Raw genomic sequence first — 19158 nt, forward strand, 5'->3', positions numbered from 1 at the left:
ATGCGCATGCAAAACCATTTGCAGGGGCGTCGCCAGGAATTCTGGTCCCGCTGAAAAGATATCTCAGTGGGCCCCATCACCACAGCCAACCCTACAAAAATAACCTTGCTGCTATAACTGGTTTATTGCATTCAACAAAAATATATGCTTAAAACTATCCTGTTTAACTGACTCAAATCTAAGCTACATATCAATATCAATATCATATATATATATATACAGTATATATATAAAATATATTTTTTACAATGTCTTCAAATGTAACTGTACAATATTGACCCTCAGACTGTCCACCTCTTTAAACAAGATTATTTGAAGCCAAGTGACAAAAAGGAGGCATTATTTGGCATAATGTAACCTCATGAAGTCAATAAAACTCTAAAAGCCTACAGTTTACTTTCAATCAGATTCAGCCACACTTGATGCTCTGAAAATATGACAATTCCCCACTTTAGGCATCTCATGGAGCCGGAAAAATTCCAGAAAGGACGTCCAAATGTTTGTTTATTTATCAGGCAACTTTAGTTATCTTATTGCAGTTATAACAAAACAAAAGAAAAGCATAGTAAAATACATATTTTATTTCAGGCCCATTAAGGGCCCCCCTCCTCACTTGGGCCCTAGGTAGTCAGTCCCCACTTTCCCCCCACTACGCCCCTGTCCATGTGTAGTGGTTTGTAAACTAAACTATTACATTATTTTTTACTTTTAACTTTTTTTCTTTTTTTTCTTTCTAAAGTACACTGTCAAAAAGATTTAGAGATTCATGTTAAAACAGCACTTAAAAAAGTATGGATCCTAATCGTGCTCCGCCTCACCACCGCAGTGAGCACTACTTTCTGAGGAGAGCGGAATGATCTGCGCTCCGTCCCTCAGTCTACGTATGTACAGGATCTGGAGGATAAGGAATGAGGAGACAAAGGCAAGCAGTGTTTGACAACGAGAGAAGATCTTAAAGAAAAAACAAACTCTCCTTCAACGCCCAACAAAAACTACTTCCCATGGCGTCCGAGCCTTGCTAGAAGGTAAGTGAAAACGAGCATTCCTCCAAACCTTTGTGAAGTGTACCAGAGACTCAGTGGGCTTCATCAGCAGGACGCGCAGGGCAGTGGCTCCAGAACTTCCCTCTGTTGGCTAACAGCTAGCATAGCTTAGCATGGGCTGAGAGAGGCTCAAAAAGTTTCAGGAATGGAGGAAGAGAAGGGAGGGTGAAGAAGAAATACCCCATAACGGAACACAGACTGAACGTGAAGCCCCTGAGTAACATTCAAAAAGAAGAGAGTGTAAGTTTGAAGCTTGTAATCCGAACAGTGACAGCGGGTTTGAGGTGTTTCACTTCAAACTAAGTTCATTATATGCTAAGCTAGTTAGCACATTCTTGAGGTTGCTTACATTACCATACACTAGGATCAGACAAAGATACCGAGAGAGCTGCTCTGGGGACTGTGCGTGTTCAATTGAAACTAAGAAGTTCCTCAAGTTCTCTTTACTTTCATCTGTTTGTGGATTAGTGTAACGTGGGATGCGTCTCTTTCTCACTGAGGGTGGAAATGGTGGAGGGTGTTGCTTATTCCCACAGACTCGATTTCCCATATTGTCTGCCTCATGTACTTTATACTTATTTACCCTCCTGTTATGTTGCGGGTCAAATTGACACGATTTAAACTCTATTTTAGGTAATATGTCTTCCAAACCAGCGAAATGCAGCATAAAAATCTGTGCAGCATGTGACAGAAGATGTGTCGTGTTCATTTATCAACATCACTTCATAAAAATAAAAATAAATTCAAGTTGTAAAATATAATAGACAAAAATATGTCATGTAAAGCCATTGTTTTTACATTTAGGGCTTTCCAATGTACATTTGAAAAGTTTTAACATGAATCTTGGTGAAAACGAGTGAGTTATCCTCATTGAACCATGATCTGTGAGAGTTAAAGAACACCATTGGACTAAATCCAGATTTAAATGCTCAGTAATGGAGTTAAAAATTACATTTAAAAAAATGTGTATTGGGATTTTTTGGGGTTCTGACACTTTTGGATAATTGAATATGTCCCGGGTCAAATTGACCCAGGAACATTATTGCTGTTCCAGAGTAAAGAACATAACAGGAGGGTTAAACAAGAAAGCTATGGTGCTTGCGTTACTTTGAGGGCGATTAGACCTCTTTAGTCTGGAAAAATGGCAGCGGTTTTGGCTGATAGTTATTCTTCACCAACTCCTATTTGATTTATTTTCTCCTTTTTAGTTTGTGTCGAGAGGAGGGAGGGATGTGACAAGTCTCTGCATGGATGATGCCTCGTGATCCTCCAAACAGCCTCCTTAAACAACTTGCTACTAGGGGTGTAACGATCTTTTTAACAACCATTCGATTCGCATCATGATTCGTGGTTGCAGATGCGATTAAAGGATGATATTGGTTCATTAAGAACGATTCGATCCAAAACGATTCGGTGACTTAAAATCGATTCAGTAACTCTTTAGCCAAAAATTCAACCAGTGTGACTGTGAAAAAATACCTTGATACTGGGCAGTCCCAGATTCCTGTTGTTGCCGTGATGTTTTTCGCCTGAGCCGAGTTTTGGCCTAGTCTCTGACTAAACCAAGCGGCAACCTCCGGTCTAAAAATATGAGTCCAATGCGGAAGTACTAAAAACTGCAGTTTATCGAGGATCTGTTTGAGGCTGGCTCCAGAAGTACCGGACACCACATACACACCAATTAAAAAAAGACGATCTTTACAGCAGAAATAAACATGTTTACGGCCTGGCTAAAAAGACGGGTGTAGTCTGGATAGCTCATTTCTTGAGATGCTCTCACTGTGGGGGGGGAATTTTTTTCTAACACGGCAATTTCTAAGCTATTTCGATTACGAGTCTTCCAATGAGAGGCACAGCTGACTTGATTGACAGGCGGGATTCACAGATACTACGTCTATATTTTACAGTCTCTGACTAAACATGCTGGCGAGGCCTGAGGCTTCTGCAGAGCTGATGTTACCTTGCGCTGCTGCTGCAGCTGGAACGCTGCAAGATGTGCCTGGACGGCTGGTGTGATTTGTGGTGTTGTCGTGGTACTTTACTTGACCTTTGCATATCCTACAAACAGCGAGCGACTTATTTAGAACATCTCCGTCTTTGCAAAAGCCAAAGTGTTTACACACTGGATAGTGGTTTGATAATTTCTCGCTCGCTGGCTTCTCCTCTGCCATCCGCCATGCTATGTTGGTTGTCTGCTGCGCGTTGCGATGACGTCACAGACAGGCAGCCGGAATTGAGTAATGTTTAACGTCTTTATCATTAAAAGTGCAAAAAAACATCAATTTAAAGTCTGCCGTGCTTAAATCCAATGTGTTATTCCTAGTATCGATACAATCAATTTATTACCTTTTGAAACGATGTTAGATTGATATATGTTGTACAGAAGGCCAACTTGACGAGCACAGATCGATGTAGTTGGATTGTAGGAATATAAATGGATATATCGATGTAGTAGATGAATCGTTACACCCCTACTTGCCACCTTTTAAGTATGATGTGCCTTTACTTGTATGAACAGTGCATGACACTGTTTAGACATCTGGACAAAAGTCTTGAAATACACACCTGTCACGGTGAGATGTGTCACTTCACAGCTTTAGTTGGACATCGCTCCCTGAAATGTTTTCTCTTTCGGAGTATTTCAAATCTCACACACTCAGGACACCTGAGGAAGAGCTGCTGAAGATTGTGTAAATAATAAAACATGTTGAATCATGGTTACAGTGTAGAGCTGCATGCTTTATGGACAAGTTTGTACACCATTTGGATCCAGTCAAATCAAGCTTTAACCAGATGTTGGCTAACTTCAGATCAACAGGTGAAAATCAGGTAAAATCCTGAATTGTGATCCTCTTTCAGGAGAAACATGTTGCTAACACAGGTAATGTGTAAAACATAAGGTTACTTTATCACACTTCCCTAATTGATATCACAATAATGAACTGGTTGTTTTATATTGTGAAGGCCTCCTGTCAGATTTTCTGGTAAAGGGCTGAAACCAATGTGAAAAAGATAACACCAGTTTGTTTTGTTGGAGGAAAATACATTCAAAGACATAAATAATGGAGACTATTATTAATTTATGTACATAAAAATCACAACATTTAGGGGCTGTGCAACTAAGGTGTTTTTTTATGCATGCAGTGCTCAACCTCAATTTCGGAGCACTTCTCGCCAGCGTTTACTGTTGTGAGGTTATGCTCGGCACTTCTGCTTCCCTCAAGGTTTATACTTTGCATCTCTCTGCAGCAGTGGTCGAAGCGGACCTGAGCCCTACATACTTGTGCGTTGATGTGTCCGTGACATGCAGCAATACTCTCTCGATGTGTCCGTGACATGCAGCAATACTCCCTCGAAACGCTTGAGGGCAGTGTGATCTCTCTGATAGTCGGGTTGTCTCCGGCCTGGAACGTATTATGTTAATCTACAGCTGATGCATGTTGCTGTTTATCATACAGACATGATTACAGGGAAGAATGGAGAGGAGACGTTGGATGAGATGAAATACATTGCTGATTTGCCGGATCCTGGAAGTGCTGTAAATGCTTGCAATACAATGCTGCTGAGCGGACCAATCACAGGGCTTGTTGTCCGCGTCGGCTCTACGGGGAGTTACATTTTGGAGGGGGTGCACATCGGCCACGTGCATAGGCCTCTATGTAGGTACGGGAGCTACGCAGATCTATGGCGTAGGCTATGCCGTCGATTCAACGCAGAAGCGTAAATCAGGCTTTAGTGGTGACTGCTCCATATTTGCTTTCGTTCATTTTCTCAAGAAACTGTGAAGAGTATTGATAGAAATCGTGTCATAGCATTTGGAGCAGCTCTAGACCTGGTAATTGTACCTCAAAAAAAATGCTTAATGTCCATATTTTCCAAAATGGTGCTGTCCTGTTAGAGTTACTTTGGTGGTTGTGATCTAACTTGTATGTCTGGTCAGTTTTGTTGTAATTTATCAACATTTGATGGTGCAAACAAAATGTGCTATCAATGTAATAGCTATGAGTTTGTGAAGTTGAAGACTGTTTATTTGCCGTGTCTCTCATTCAGATACAAATCCAACTTTGATGTGCTCCATCCTACAGAGTTAAATGTGTGACCTGTTAAGTCCATTTATTCATATGTTTATCTTCTAAGGTAGATTGAATCCATCCTTACGTCTGACATGGCTTTATTTTCATCTCAGTGTGCATGATAACGGATCAAACCGTGAGCAGTGCCTCTCATGTCGTTATCCGGCGATTACTCTAAATAGAGCTCTCTGACGGCAGGTTTGAAAGATCAAGTTGAGACAGCGACTAACGCAACATTTGTTGCTCTGCAGGTGTAGACAGTGAACGTAAACAGACACCTGTCTCGTTAGCGGTCCGTTTGTGCCCGTCCCTAGTTTCTGTGACGCAGCAGCGTGGCGTGTATGTTTACATTTTACAGCCACGCTCAGTCTCTGTGATTTCTCTGTTTCTGGATCTCACACCACTACACACGTATTTCCAGTGACTGTCTCTAATGTTTTTCTTCTTCTCTTGCTAGCTTATGAAGTTAGCATTCTTCTTCTTTTGTTACTTAATGCAGTTAGAAAACAGCTTTAAGAAGCTCTATAGCCACCGTCTGGCGGGAATACCGTATTACATCCAGGCACCGGAGCATTCCAAAATCATGTCCTCATGGCAATTGGCTCACACAGATGATCACAGCACAGGCGAAAAATAATTCAAACTCAGTATGACTTGAGGTGACTTGTTGAAAAAGTCATTGGACATGCACTGAAACCAAAAGTGCTGTGCTGAAACAGTTTGGTACGAATACGTGAACTCTCTTACTTTCCTAACCAAAAGCCTGATCTTTTGTTTTTCATGTGGAGCGACTCTCCTCATTTTCACACAATGCTTTTATTCAAAGTTTCACTAGGACACTTATTGAGTAAATGAGGTCACCTGCACAGCTTTATATTTGAGTATCTGCTGAACTTGTGTGTTAAAGAAAATCCACATAAATCACAGGAAATATTTCCTCTTGTGCGATCTGCTTTTTTGTGCCTTTACCCGCCTGCCCCTTCGTCTGCTCAGCTGGTGTCTGTTTATAAATGAAGCCCCCACCTTTCAATGTAAACAAGATCATTTCCTGACAAGACCAAGTCCAGACACCGTTTTTGATCACATTCTGTGAAATGAAAAACAAAAAACAAAACCTATATAAACTGGGGCCGTAACACGTCGGCTTGAATGACAATCCAAATGTGTTACCAGCAACCTGTTTCCAAACCTTGAGGACAGGGGCATATTTGCCGTTGTGTTGCATCACCTCTTCTTTCAACAACACTCTGCAAACGTTTGGAAACTGAGAAGACCAGTTCCTGGAGCTTCGGAAGTGAAATGTCCCCATCTAGCCTGATCTCACACCACTACACACGTGTATTTTAAGTCATATTTATTTTATTTTTTTGCATTTATTGGCAGCTGAAGAGAGACAGGTAATGCATGAAGCAGAGAGAGGGGGAAGACATGCAGCAAATGGTCGACCGTGAGTCGAACTGGCTTCAACGAGGACTATAGTCATCGTCGTTGAAGTCTCTCTACGTGGGGCGCTTAGTCCGCAAGGCCACCAGCGCCCCTCCTCTGTCATATTGTTTCACCATGCACCAAATGTTTTCGCAGGGTAAAAACAGGACTGCAGCTTGCCCATTTAGCACCAGGACTCCACTACTACGGATCCATACTGTTGTAATACAAGCAACATTTAGTTTGGCATCCTTTATGAAAAAGTATTGTCTGGATGGCAGCTTATATTGCCCCAAGATCTATATATTGTTCAGCATTAATGGTGCCCTCCCAGATGTGTGAACTAGCTAGAAGTGGGCACTTATGCACCCCAATACCATCCTAGATACTGGGTTTTAAACTGTGCATTGATAACAAGCTGGTGGTCCCTCCCCTCTTTAAAGCGGAGGATGTGTCTTCCATGATTTCCAAAAAGAATGTCAGATTTAGATTTTTCAGACCATCAGTCAGTCCATCTGAAAGGGCTCAGGCCCAGAGAAGTTGCCGGCATTTCTGGATCATGTTCATATGTGGTTTAGTCTTAGCATGGTCCAGTTTTAACCTGTATACGTGGATTGGACTCTGAAGTTGTTGAACTAGTTCCTCATGCAGTCTCTGACAGAGTGGAGAACCTCTTCCCAGCTTTTCTTCTGAAAGACCCGGCCTCTCTGGAGTGCCCTTTTATATCCAGTCATTTTACTAACCTGTTGCATAACTAATGTAATGCTTTTCCAGGTATTTTTTATAGCATTACACAACCTACTCAGTGTTTCATTGAGCCTGTCCCAACTAAGGTGTTGCTGGCATTCAAAATGAGCATATTTAACTTTACACTATAACATTTTTCAGTTTGAAAATCTGAATTGCTGCTAACAGAATTCGATCGAGCAGGACAGGAAGTCAGGCACCAAAACAAAATGAAAACATCTGGTCAATTTTCAAAATAAAACACTCTGTGTTATCACCAGATCGTATTTCACTTCACTACAACAACAAACTGTCATGATGAGCGGAGCCAGGCCTGGCGTCAACAGGTCAGAGGTTTTCTGAGGACCAGAAAGACAACATGGATGAGGAGAGATGTTGGATATTCATTAATGCAGTGATTACCCATAGACTGTATAAAATATGGACGTAGTATCCGTGACGTCACCCATATGTTTCTGAACGCTGTTTTGAAGCCAATCGGCAGCGGCAGCCATATTGCTTCTGTGGAGCCAGTGTGACGTAAAGAGGCGGGCTTTGAGCCTCCTAGCCAACAGCTGCAGTGTTCCCGCAGGCAGCTGTGCCTCTCATTGGAGGACTAGTAATCTCAATATCTTTGAAATTGCCACGTTAGAAAAAAATTCACCCCCCTCACAGTGAGAGCACATCGAGAAATGAGCTATTCAGACTACACTCGTCTTTTGTACCAGACTGTAAACATGTTTATTAATGCTGGAAAGATCCTCTTTTTCCCATTCATGTGTATGTGACTTCTGGTACTTCCGGAGCCAGCCTCAAGCGGATCCTCGATGAACTGCAGCTTTTAACACTTCCACATTGACTCATATTTTTAGACCGGAGGTTGCCGCTTGTGATTACCGCGTTCTGAAAACGCAACTGGTGGGTGTTGACAGATTACAGAGCACGGAGCCGGACCGGACATGGATCTGGTGGAAGTCCCGGGTGATCGAGTATTCTGTGTTGTATTTCCTTCTCTGCTTGAATCATGGGAGTCTTCATCGCCCTGTCTTAACACATTCTCCTTGTCAATGACAGTATGGTCCACACAGATAATCTAGTATTTTATTAAATACAGTCTTCCTCTCTGATTAACTAAGGACACTATCTTTTTATCTTGCATTTTCATACACACCTTGATTAATACATACATGTCTCCACATGCTGGAATGACATCAAAAGAACTAAATATTTTCACAAGACGCAGCAGAGAAATATTAAATTCGCCTTTTAGAAGCGGGTGGTGTGTTTGTCCACATGATTGTTGGACCAATGTGAACAAATGCCTCCAAGTCCACCTCTGTTGGTCTACCAAGGGATTGACTCTCAGCATGCATTGATGAGCATTCAACCATGTAGTTAAGGATTGTCACTTACGTTCTGATCCAGATCCAATAGCTATCAGCTGACATCAAACGTGAAGAGAAGACAAGTTTACCAGATGACTGAGCCGCTATACTCTTTCACTGTAAACATTATCACCAGCTTTGACACAATATGACACTTTTATCATGTCAACATGTATACCAGTATCATAATGGACGGTATGATATGGCACAGCCCTACCTCTGATTATAATATACAATTTATGATCTATATCCAACTATAACAAGTTTAACTGTTATTGTTGCATGATGATATCCATCATACATGCAAGGCTGACAAACCATCAGCACTGATCCATCACAGAAGAGAAATCAAGTTGTTGTACTTCCCTGAACAGTCCTGTGTGCTGGTTTGATGATCAGACAGGCACGTCTGAACAAAGTCAACAGTGAATCACAGTGAACTGTAACATCCCAGCGTCATCAAACCATTGGGAGGCTTAATTCGATTTCTGAATTGTGGTTTATATTGAGGAATTCCTCTGAATCTGAGTGGGTCTGGAGCAGGTGTACCTCTGTGCTGCGGGTCAGCCTGGGCTTTGCGAGATAAAGCAGAGCTGCTGTAGACCGGCTTCCTTGTTGCTTCCATGGCTTAGGTTGTAAAAATACATGATCTCTTAAAAAGCAGTGAAAATAATAAATGAAGACTTCTTTTTATTCCCTTTTTGACTAGAGTAATTATTTGATTTGACATGTTATCAGTAGTTTAAGCATTTCTCCAGAACTGTAGTGTGATTAAAAATAACTAAACTAAACTCAAGTGTTACAATGTTGGCTCTTTTTGGTGACAGAAAGATTTGAGGGAGATAAATAATTCAGAGACAGTGCACAAACGTGACACAAATATCAGGTGGTCGCTGCTATATTTCATATACAAAAACAACTGATCATGCCTTTTGTCTGGCAGTTAAAGATTTCAACTCATTTGTGAAGCTGTGCCAGTGTTTTCCACACATGGTGCTGACATTTAGACTATTCATTTTCACATTTTGAAATGTATTATAAGTTTGACCAGATGGTTCTTGTATGAAATGCCAAACCAGTGAGTGTGTCTGAGTAATCAATGAGTCTCCTCCTTCTTCCTCTTTTCTGTCTTGCAGCAGACGGGAGTGAAACACCGACCTGTAATTGATGGAAGACTCAATCTAGCACGTGGCCCGGACTCAGTGTTGAGAAGTGAGCACTCTATTTCTTGCCTGTCAACCTGCTCTACACAATTCAACCGAGGTCCTGATCACAACTCCAGCAGCCTGCTCCTCCTCCTCCTCCTCCCTTTGTAAGGGGTGGTGACCAAACTCTGGACAGCTTGCTACAGGGCCCTTCCTGAGCAGCAGCAGCTGTGTCCTGCTTGCTGACTCCCATTCCTCCCCTGCTTCCTGTCCTTGTTGGTCAGACAAGGCTAAAGCCTCCTCTGCCACACCCCTTATCTCTTTTGGCCTCAAATACTCTAGCCTTCCACCCCTCCCATGCCCACCCCCCACCCCCCAACCCCTCGTAGATTGTCTTGTTTACCTCACTTTCACAAGGTTTAGGCTTCACTGTTGAGTTTAAACTTCGTGGTTGGGAACTTTGGACCCCATTGGGCCCCCAAGAGTGAGTCCTCCTTTTCACCTGTAATACAGCCTGCAACATGACCTCAATGTCCAGCCTCTTCTCCTTCACAAGCCCAGCAGTCAAGCGTCTGCTTGGTTGGAAGCAGGGAGACGAGGAAGAGAAATGGGCAGAAAAAGCTGTGGATGCCCTTGTGAAAAAGCTGAAGAAGAAGAAAGGAGCGATGGAGGATCTGGAGAAAGCTCTCAGCTGCCCCGGGCAGCCCAGCAAGTGTGTTACCATTCCAAGATCATTGGATGGCCGGCTACAGGTTTCCCATCGGAAAGGTCTGCCTCATGTAATCTACTGCAGAGTATGGCGCTGGCCAGACCTTCAGTCCCATCATGAGCTGAAGCCTCTGGAGGTGTGCGATTACCCGTTTGGTTCCAAACAGAAGGAGGTCTGCATAAACCCGTATCACTACAAACGAGTCGAGAGTCCTGGTAAGTGATCATGGTCCGGTGCTTTTTTTAACTCTACCTCTGTTTGTTTTTTTAATTTGAAGGTTAATATTTGACACATAATCTTCACATAGTAAGTCTAAGCTTATGTTTAAATTAGTCTAGATATGAGTATACATCAGTTTGATTTCTTTGTTCTGTACTGTGCAACACTAATACATACACACACACACTGATCAGCCATCGCACTGTGACAACTGACAGATGAGTACATTTGTCATTTGATGGGATACGTAAGGCAGCAAGTGAACACTTTGCCTGTTATGTTCTCTTGTTGGAAGCAGAAAGAATATGCAAGGGTGAGGATGAGAGCGACTTTGACATGGGACAAACTGTGATTGCTAAACCAGTGGGTCAGAGCATCTTTGAGGGGTGTTCAAGTCTGCAGTGGACAGTCCCCACCTAAACACAGTTTCACTGACGACAGGGTCATGGGGCGGCCAAGGCTCATTGATGCGCATACTGAAACACAGCAAGAAATGATTATGCCAATTATTAGTACCATTGCATTTATGGCTATGACTGTACTAACCTCACTAAAATCAAGGATCTTATTGAACATATCAGACAACGAGGGTGCCCCTCATCTGGTTCAGAGAGACGGGTCCTTTTTTCTGCACTCTGTCCTCCATCTCCAAGCGGATTCTCCGTATCCATGGCGGCCTGGATCATTTCTCGTGCGCGCTGCTTTATTCCCACATCCAAGTAATGATCTTTATAACGTGGATCAAGTACAGTTGCGATGAAGTGCAGAGGATCCGAATAGATCTCAGTGAAACGTGTGCTGACAGACTCTTAGAGTGTAGTTTTCATTGTTTTCACTCCGTGGTCTGTCTCAACCTCTTTGCTTAGAAGACGATTTAGTGCTGCGATTAAAGGAAGAACAGATGCAGACATGTTGTCCCTTATCCAGACATGCGCGTACTGGCCGTGGTTTTTGCTTGCCTCATCACATCATTCTGTTTCAGCCGTGTTGTTTCGGTGATAAAAGTCTTTCGGCCGAAAACCGAAAATGCACCTTTGGGCCATTTTCGGTGGCCAAATTTTCGGTGCATCCCTAGTAAAGCCTCCATTCTCTTCTGTTGGGTTTTGGTATTGGTTTGTGACTGAGTTTATTCCTGTGTACTTGTTCGAAGAAGTTAAAGTCTTAAAACCTTCTAAGATGAATAAAGACTTTTCTTTGTTCCAAGACGTTAAAAACCGGAAAATCCTCAAAGAAACATTCCCATGTTTTTGTTCCTTGAAGTAAAACCTAAAACTTTTCAAGATAGATGCAACCTTAGTACTTACCCCTGGCACTGAAAACCAGCGAAGAAGAACAATAATTTTCTCAAAGGGTGAGCTTTAAGAAAAAGTGAAACTTTGCAGCTCTGATAATCATACTCCGAGCAGAGACATGTTACACTTGGTGTTAGCCTCCACTCACAGTCCCATCTGCATGTGTGTTGTTGAGAGCGTGTGTCGGCTCATGTCTATGATGTCATCCAGGAAGGTCACGTTCTCCAAACATGTTAGAGACAAAGTGCGAGTGCGTAAGTTGTCCCAGTTGAAACAAAGTCCTTATGGATGAGTTGATCCAAATATGATAAAGTTCCTCACAGGTGTTGGTGCAGGTTGTTCTCTGAAGCCTGCTTTAAAATGCCTCAGTGGCCTTGAAGGTGCTGAGACAATCGGCTATCTGTGTCTGTCTTTAGGGAGTAGCCCGATAGATGCTTCCCCTCCTTTACTTTTCTTTTCTTGCCACCTGTCTTATTTATTATTTGTATTCATGCAGGAGTCTGTGATGTACACATTGACAGCTTCTGACTTCCAAAATGTATAAGGTTTTATTTACTTTTTCACTTCAGTCCGTAATATCCTCCATGCTGCAGTTCATGTCGCTCTCTCTGTGCATGGCGTCTGCATCTCCGTCTTTTTATCTATTTGTTTATCGTGGTTCTTTGAAGGCTTATGAATGGGAAGTGAGACAGACAGACAGATAGAGGGAGAAAGAGTGATGATGGTGTCTTAATAATTTGTTTTAAAGGTGTTTTAGTCTGAAAAGTCAGTTGGTATTTTCAGATTCCTACACCTTTTACTGAGCGGAGGCAGAGCGGGAGAGTCCAGGTATGAAGAGGAGAAATGATTAAAGATGGTTGGCTTTGTTTTGTTTTGAAGCAAGAATTCTGCTTGGTTTTCTGGGAAAGATGTGTTTATTAGACATCAGCTACTAACATGTAATGATCAGCCAATTACCTGAAAAGAAAGAACACAGCATGACGATGTTTTGAATGCCAACTGATGTTCCAATCCTTTGTTCCTCCATCTAGTGCTCCCTCCTGTCCTTGTACCACGGCACAGCGAGTTCAACCCCCAGCACAGCCTGCTTGTACAATTCCGCAACCTCACCCACAATGAGCCACACATGCCACTCAACGCCACCTTTCCTGAGTCCTTCCAGCAGCCACACAGTGGGGGCGGCAGCACTAGCAGTGGAGGAGGAGGTGGGGGCAGTTCCTTCCCCATCTCTCCTCTCTCTCCGTACCCTTCTTCACCCGCCAGCAGTGGTACTTATCCAAACTCTCCTGCCAGCTCGGGGCCATCCAGTCCATTCCAGCTTCCAGGTAAACCCAACATACTGAAGTACCTAACCCTGAGACAAATTCAGCTTAGAAGGGGCTGACTGTTCATACATACTGATCTCTGATTTCTATACTGCATTATCTAACAATTGAATAGGATTGTCCAATCCAGTCTATTTATAGAGCACATTTTTAAAGAACAATAAAGTTTACCAAAGTGCAGCACAGTGAAGTCAAATGAGTAATAACACATTAGTTTAGAAATAGGTTAAACACTGTAAAATAACTAACATGAAATAACATAAATCAAACGATACATTTAATAAATTAAATAATAAATACAAATAAATTAAGTTATTTAAATAATACATTAAAATTAATTTAAGAATAAAAAAGATAAATAAATAAGATAAATTAGATAAAAAACATAAATCAAATGATACATTAAATAAATACTAATAAATTAACGTATTTAGATAAATACATTAAAATTAATTAAATAAAACATTAAAATTAATTTAAGAATTTAATAAAAGATTGAAAATGAAATAATAAATAAATAATAATAATAAAACACAAGGCACTTTGAAAAATAACTAAAACTTTTAAAAATTGAAATAAATTGTTTGCTCATTAAAATCAAGCTTCACCTCTAAATGAGAACAATCGGGTGTCAGCTAATCCGTGTCCTTTATAGACTAGGAAGCTTTCTGCTGTCAAGGTACTTACTCAGTAGACAGAGAAGTCCCTCAGTCTTGTTTCTGTGTTATGATAGGACGGATACATCCAGCGTGAAGTACAATGCTTTATTAAGACATTATAGTTATATTTAAATGAATGTGGATGTTTCCTCTGTTAAGTGTTTTCAAGCAGTGCTTCTAAATTGTGCTCTAGTTCAGATCTGCGGTCACATCTGAATCCAGCATGAAGTTAATAGAAACATTTAGTGGCAGTTTAGGATTGTGTGTTAATGTATGACATCGAAACATCAAAATGTGGTGGTGTTGTGTTTAGTTTTTAGCAGCAATAGCTGATGTCTAATTCCTCTGTAACTCCACCCTTCTTCCACCAGCTGACACCCCGCCCCCTGCCTACATGCCCCCTGATGAGCAGCAGGGTCAGGAGAGCCAGTCCATGGAAACATCTAGCACCATGGTTGCACAGACCATCAACAGGGGAGGTGAGCAGTGCAAACATTTACACTGACATCAGATCTGTGCTAAAAAACATACACAACATGTTAACTTCTTATGGGATTCTCATGGGATGGCGTTCAACTAATGCTTTGTCTGAACTATGAACTCTGAGTTGATTACACCTCAGATGGGAAAGTCTGAGTGTTCGGTTGTGAAACCGTCAGACAAATCAACTCTGAGTAGGCTCACTCTGTGTTCAGCACTTCCACCACTACAAAAACCATCAGGCGAGTCCTATGTAGTCCTATGTCAAGTAGGAATATCCGATCAGAGAAAAGCAGCACTGCAGCAGCAAAGGGAGATAGAAGCAGCGTGAGAGAAACGTGCTGCTGGAGTCAATGCGTAGGTTTGTTATCACAGGTGAAAACTTGTGGAATAGTTTTGAGCGTAGAATTAATTATTATATTGATCCAATCCAAGCGAAGAAAGGCGAACTACGACGCACTTGAAAATGATCACGTATTCTCTGTGATCGAGCTTTGGAAACGTTAGTTATCGATTCTTCTTTTAGAAACATAGACGTTTCCCATGACAAAAAGATCAAATTTGTTTGTTTTTTTAAAGTAATTTGGTTTTTTTCCTAAATCATACTTTCAGAGGCAACACAATGTATATAGCTGACGGTATGGAATAGCTACAGATCATATAAATACGTACAAAACTTTTAACACGCTGAATATCAACATGTGGAGCAGGCTTATCTCGGTGGATGCATAGTCATTTCAAATGAAGGCTCAGAATGTGGATTTGCTGCAACAACAGAACTGAACACAGTGTCCAGCTTTCTGCCTACTCATTCTTATTGAGTAAAATGAGCATGTGTCAGGTGTCAGCAGGAGTGCAACCGGGTGATATTCTGTCCTGCGGCAGAACACACGCCCAGACGAATCTGATGTTTCTGGTCTGCAGAGATACTAGCAAGTTAGCAACGTCAGAGCTATCCCACTGGTCTGTTGCCTCTGTATCCAAAGATGGGGAAACGTCCTGTGTTAAGTTCTAAACATTCATGTCTGTGTCGTTGTTGGCGGCTGTTGTGTATTTTTTGCTCCCCGCAAAAAAGCGCTCATTGAGACCTGACACACAGCCGCAGCCCCCAGCTGATCATCTCTGATGTGGGCTTAACCATAGGCTCCTCCATGCATGGACATGCCATGTTTAAACAAGTGTGTTTTATACGGGCCCAGCAGATCTCTATTCATACGTGTCATATGGACTTAATAAACTAATGTGAAAATGAAACTGTGTTTTGCTCTGAGAATGAGGAGACAGAAAGAAATTCAGGGTTCATTGAAGAAAACACGCTCCGGGTGAACTTCACTTCAGTTATTACAGTATCTGAGTCAGAGCTCAGGATGCCTCTCTCTCTGGAGCGGGTTTGAGTTACCTCCCTCCTTGAAACAGAGAGCCCATTTCAGAGTTATCAGACTCAGAGTTCTCTGTAAACCTGCTTTCTGTAACGTGCAAACCTGTTGTTCATTTTTCCCAGATGTCCAACCAGTGGAGTATGAGGAGCCAAGCCACTGGTGCTCTATTGTCTACTATGAACTCAACAATCGTGTAGGGGAGGCCTACCATGCGTCTTCAACCAGTGTACTGGTGGATGGCTTCACTGACCCTTCAAACAACAAAAATCGCTTCTGCCTCGGACTGCTTTCCAACGTCAACCGCAACTCTACGATTGAGAACACCCGGAGACACATTGGCAAAGGTATGGCCACATCACGCACAGCAGAACAGCGAGGTCAATGATATTTTACAGAGGCTGCTTTCAATGACCTGACCATCATTTGTGTGTCTGTTCACCAGGAGTGCACCTGTACTACGTGGGAGGGGAGGTGTACGCAGAATGCCTCAGTGACACCAGCATTTTTGTGCAGAGCCGAAACTGTAATTACCATCATGGCTTCCATCCCACCACTGTCTGCAAGATCCCCAGTGGATGTAGCCTTAAGATTTTCAACAACCAGGAGTTCGCTCAGCTGCTGGCTCAGTCGGTCAACCATGGCTTTGAGGCTGTGTATGAGCTCACCAAGATGTGTACCATTAGGATGAGCTTTGTCAAGGTAAGGCATCCAGGGACTCAGTAGAAGAAGAGGAGAAGGAGGAGTATGGGGCGCCATTTGTAAAAATGTGCACACTGAAAATCACACCAACAATTCTCCACATTTAGCTCCAAAACCTCTTAAAAATGTAATGTGAATTTTTAGTAATATCACAATATTTGTGATCTTCACATTTAATTTTGTTGTGAAAATATTTTCCAGTTACCATCATTGTTAAACCCAAATGCTAAATATAAATATGAATGTTAAATCTAAATGTTAAATATAAATCTTAATGTTAAATGTTCAACCTAAATGAAAGCTTTATGAAGCTTTTATTTTGGTACTTCTGCTAGCAGCAGTGTGAATTTGTATGGAGTGCTGTTAACGCCAAAATAAAGCTTCATCAATAAGGCTTACCCAGTCTATGGAACGGACAAGCCAAGTTGTTGTTAAGTCTGTATTGCTTCATGAAGCTTTTATTTTGGTATTTCCGCTAGGCGACAGTGTGAATTTGCATATTAGCTAAATGTTTAGGATCACAGAGCAACATTTAACATTTAGTTTTAACAATCAACATTTGGATGTAACATTTAACACTTAGATTTAACATTTAGATTTAACATTTAACATTTAGATTTAACATTTAACATTTAGATTTAACATTTCACATTTACATTTAGATTTAACATTTCACATTTAGATTTAACAACTTATATTTATATTTATACTTAATATAAATATTGCTCTTAATGTGATAACAAAAAGTGTCTTCTAAAGATTCACTCTACGTTTCTATGAGGTTTTGTAGCTTAATGTGGAGAATTGTTGATGTTATTTTCAGTGTGCACAACTTTACAAACGACGTCCCATAGAGGAGGACCTACGGGAGACGCAACAATACAAGTCTTTTTTTTTTTTTAACAACAGGCAAACATCATCTGATACAATGTGTCTTATTACAGGGCTGGGGAGCGGAGTATCATAGACAGGACGTCACCAGCACCCCCTGCTGGATAGAGGTGCACCTGCATGGGCCGCTTCAATGGCTGGACAAGGTGCTAACTCAAATGGGTTCGCCTCTTAACCCCATCTCCTCTGTGTCCTAATGATAGTCCCGTGGGAGCTTGGGAAATCCTATCTACATGTTTTAACTTCCCTGTTCTTCCCCTCTGTGATCTATAATTTAATTTGTTCTTAATGGCTGAACTGTTTACTCTTACCTTTGGGAAAGGATTTTGAACTGTGGCTGGAAAATGTAACAACAACAACAACAACAACAACAACAACCAGGGTAGACGGTGTCATTTGTTCAGAGTCACATCACAAGCGAATACCGGAAAAAGGAGAAAAAAAAGGAATGCTAAGCTGCAGTGAGAACGTAAACACAGAGCTGCTTGACATTGCTCAAAGGAGAATCGAGACCACCTTTTGTCGAGCTTAAACACAAGTCAGAAAATATTTTGCATCGTTGTTTTCTCAATGTTTTTATTTCTTAGTATGTGTAATTGATTTTGAAGCAGAAATGACTCCACCTTGCGTCCCACAGACAGATTGGATTGTTACTGAAAGAAATTTAATCTAGGTCTCAAACATTTACAACGTTAAGAAGCAGACACATTTGTTAACCGGTAGCTTTATTATAAAAACAAACAAACAAACAAAGCTTTCTCCTTTTCGTCTGCTACTAAAACGAACCCCAGAGCCTCCCACTGTTAAAGAGATGAGTATGTCTGCTGAACTGATGATTTCAACGTGGGAGCTCCATCACTGAAATAGTTGAACATACCGTCAGCTGACAACGTTAAAAGTTTTACATCTATTGTAATAGAAGTAGTCAGTTTGACACGATCTGACGACGGACATCATGATTAGTTTTTATTTGTTCTCACTCATATAAGAGTGACTATTTTCCATGCGTATTGTATTAACAGAAATGTGCACTCATGGTTTTTACAGAGACATATTTGATTTTGGTGTGGTCAAGGTAACATGTTCATAGAAAATTGACATTATTAGCTAAATGAAATAAAAAGGTTATTCTGTAATAATTATTGTTTTATGTTGTCATTTGTTTTACATTACTTCCAAAGATGCAAACACACAGGGAAAACAGCCTGACAAAAACAGGGTGGAGCTGTGGATGTCAAAAGATCAGCAGTAATAACCACAACTGTCATGTGCTGATGTTTAGTTTTTTACCTCCCCGTGTTTATTCCGTATCCTTTGTCTCCCTTTTGTGTTTAGTGGTCCATGTCTCTTGTATTTTCTTGTTTCTTAGTCTTGTGTTTCCTGTTTTATTTTGTAGTTCTTGATCCCTGCGTTTCCAGCATAGTTTTACTTCTTGTCCTTGTGTTTCCCTCCTTTTTTTAATTGCACTGATTAGTTTCACCTGTGTCCTGTGCTCCCACTTGTTTTAATTACTTTGTATTTAGTTCCCCTGGCTGTTTTTGAAACGGCCCGCTACATATTACCTAGAAATGTAGTATGCAGTAGGTACTGCCTACTACATACTGTGTTTGAAGGTCGTATGTAGTATGACTGTTCCGTTTGATCTGTTCTGCAGTATGCTGGGTTAGACGTCGCTCGATTTGCAGTTTCGGAAAGCGGAAGTAAACAA

General features: G+C 41.4%; 1 protein-coding gene across 3 annotated transcripts; it reads left to right on the forward strand.

The window, feature by feature from the left end:
- Nucleotides 1-648: 648 nt before the first annotated feature.
- smad5 (SMAD family member 5) lies at nt 649-18590 on the forward strand. Of its 3 annotated transcripts, none has more exons than XM_034690170.1 (7): nt 649-1025; nt 9789-10721; nt 13049-13342; nt 14373-14480; nt 15983-16204; nt 16303-16559; nt 17504-18590. In XM_034690170.1, the coding sequence occupies exons 2-7, from the start codon at nt 10319-10321 to the stop codon at nt 17645-17647; spliced, it is 1428 nt and encodes a 475-aa protein (XP_034546061.1). In that variant the 5' UTR covers nt 649-1025; nt 9789-10318; the 3' UTR covers nt 17648-18590. The 3 variants fall into 3 exon arrangements, with proteins under 3 accessions (XP_034546061.1, XP_034546062.1, XP_034546063.1); XM_034690171.1 differs by having other exon boundaries at nt 823-1025; nt 9792-10721; XM_034690172.1 differs by lacking the exon at nt 649-1025 and adding an exon at nt 1122-1283.
- The last annotated feature ends 568 nt before the right edge of the window (nt 18591-19158 follow it).

Source organism: Notolabrus celidotus, chromosome 8 (genome assembly GCF_009762535.1).
Source record: "Notolabrus celidotus isolate fNotCel1 chromosome 8, fNotCel1.pri, whole genome shotgun sequence".
NCBI lineage: Eukaryota > Metazoa > Chordata > Actinopteri > Labriformes > Labridae > Notolabrus > Notolabrus celidotus.

What these genes read in the sequence shown, in the direction of transcription:
- smad5 (XM_034690170.1), top strand. Translation starts at nt 10,319, where the DNA reads ATGACCTCAATGTCCAGCCTCTTCTCCTTCACAAGCCCAGCAGTCAAG. An exon ending in CAAACGAGTCGAGAGTCCTG is followed by an intron (nt 10,722 to 13,048) that starts GTAAGTGATCAT and finishes TCCTCCATCTAG; the next exon opens with TGCTCCCTCCTGTCCTTGTA. An exon ending in CAGTCCATTCCAGCTTCCAG is followed by an intron (nt 13,343 to 14,372) that starts GTAAACCCAACA and finishes TTCTTCCACCAG; the next exon opens with CTGACACCCCGCCCCCTGCC.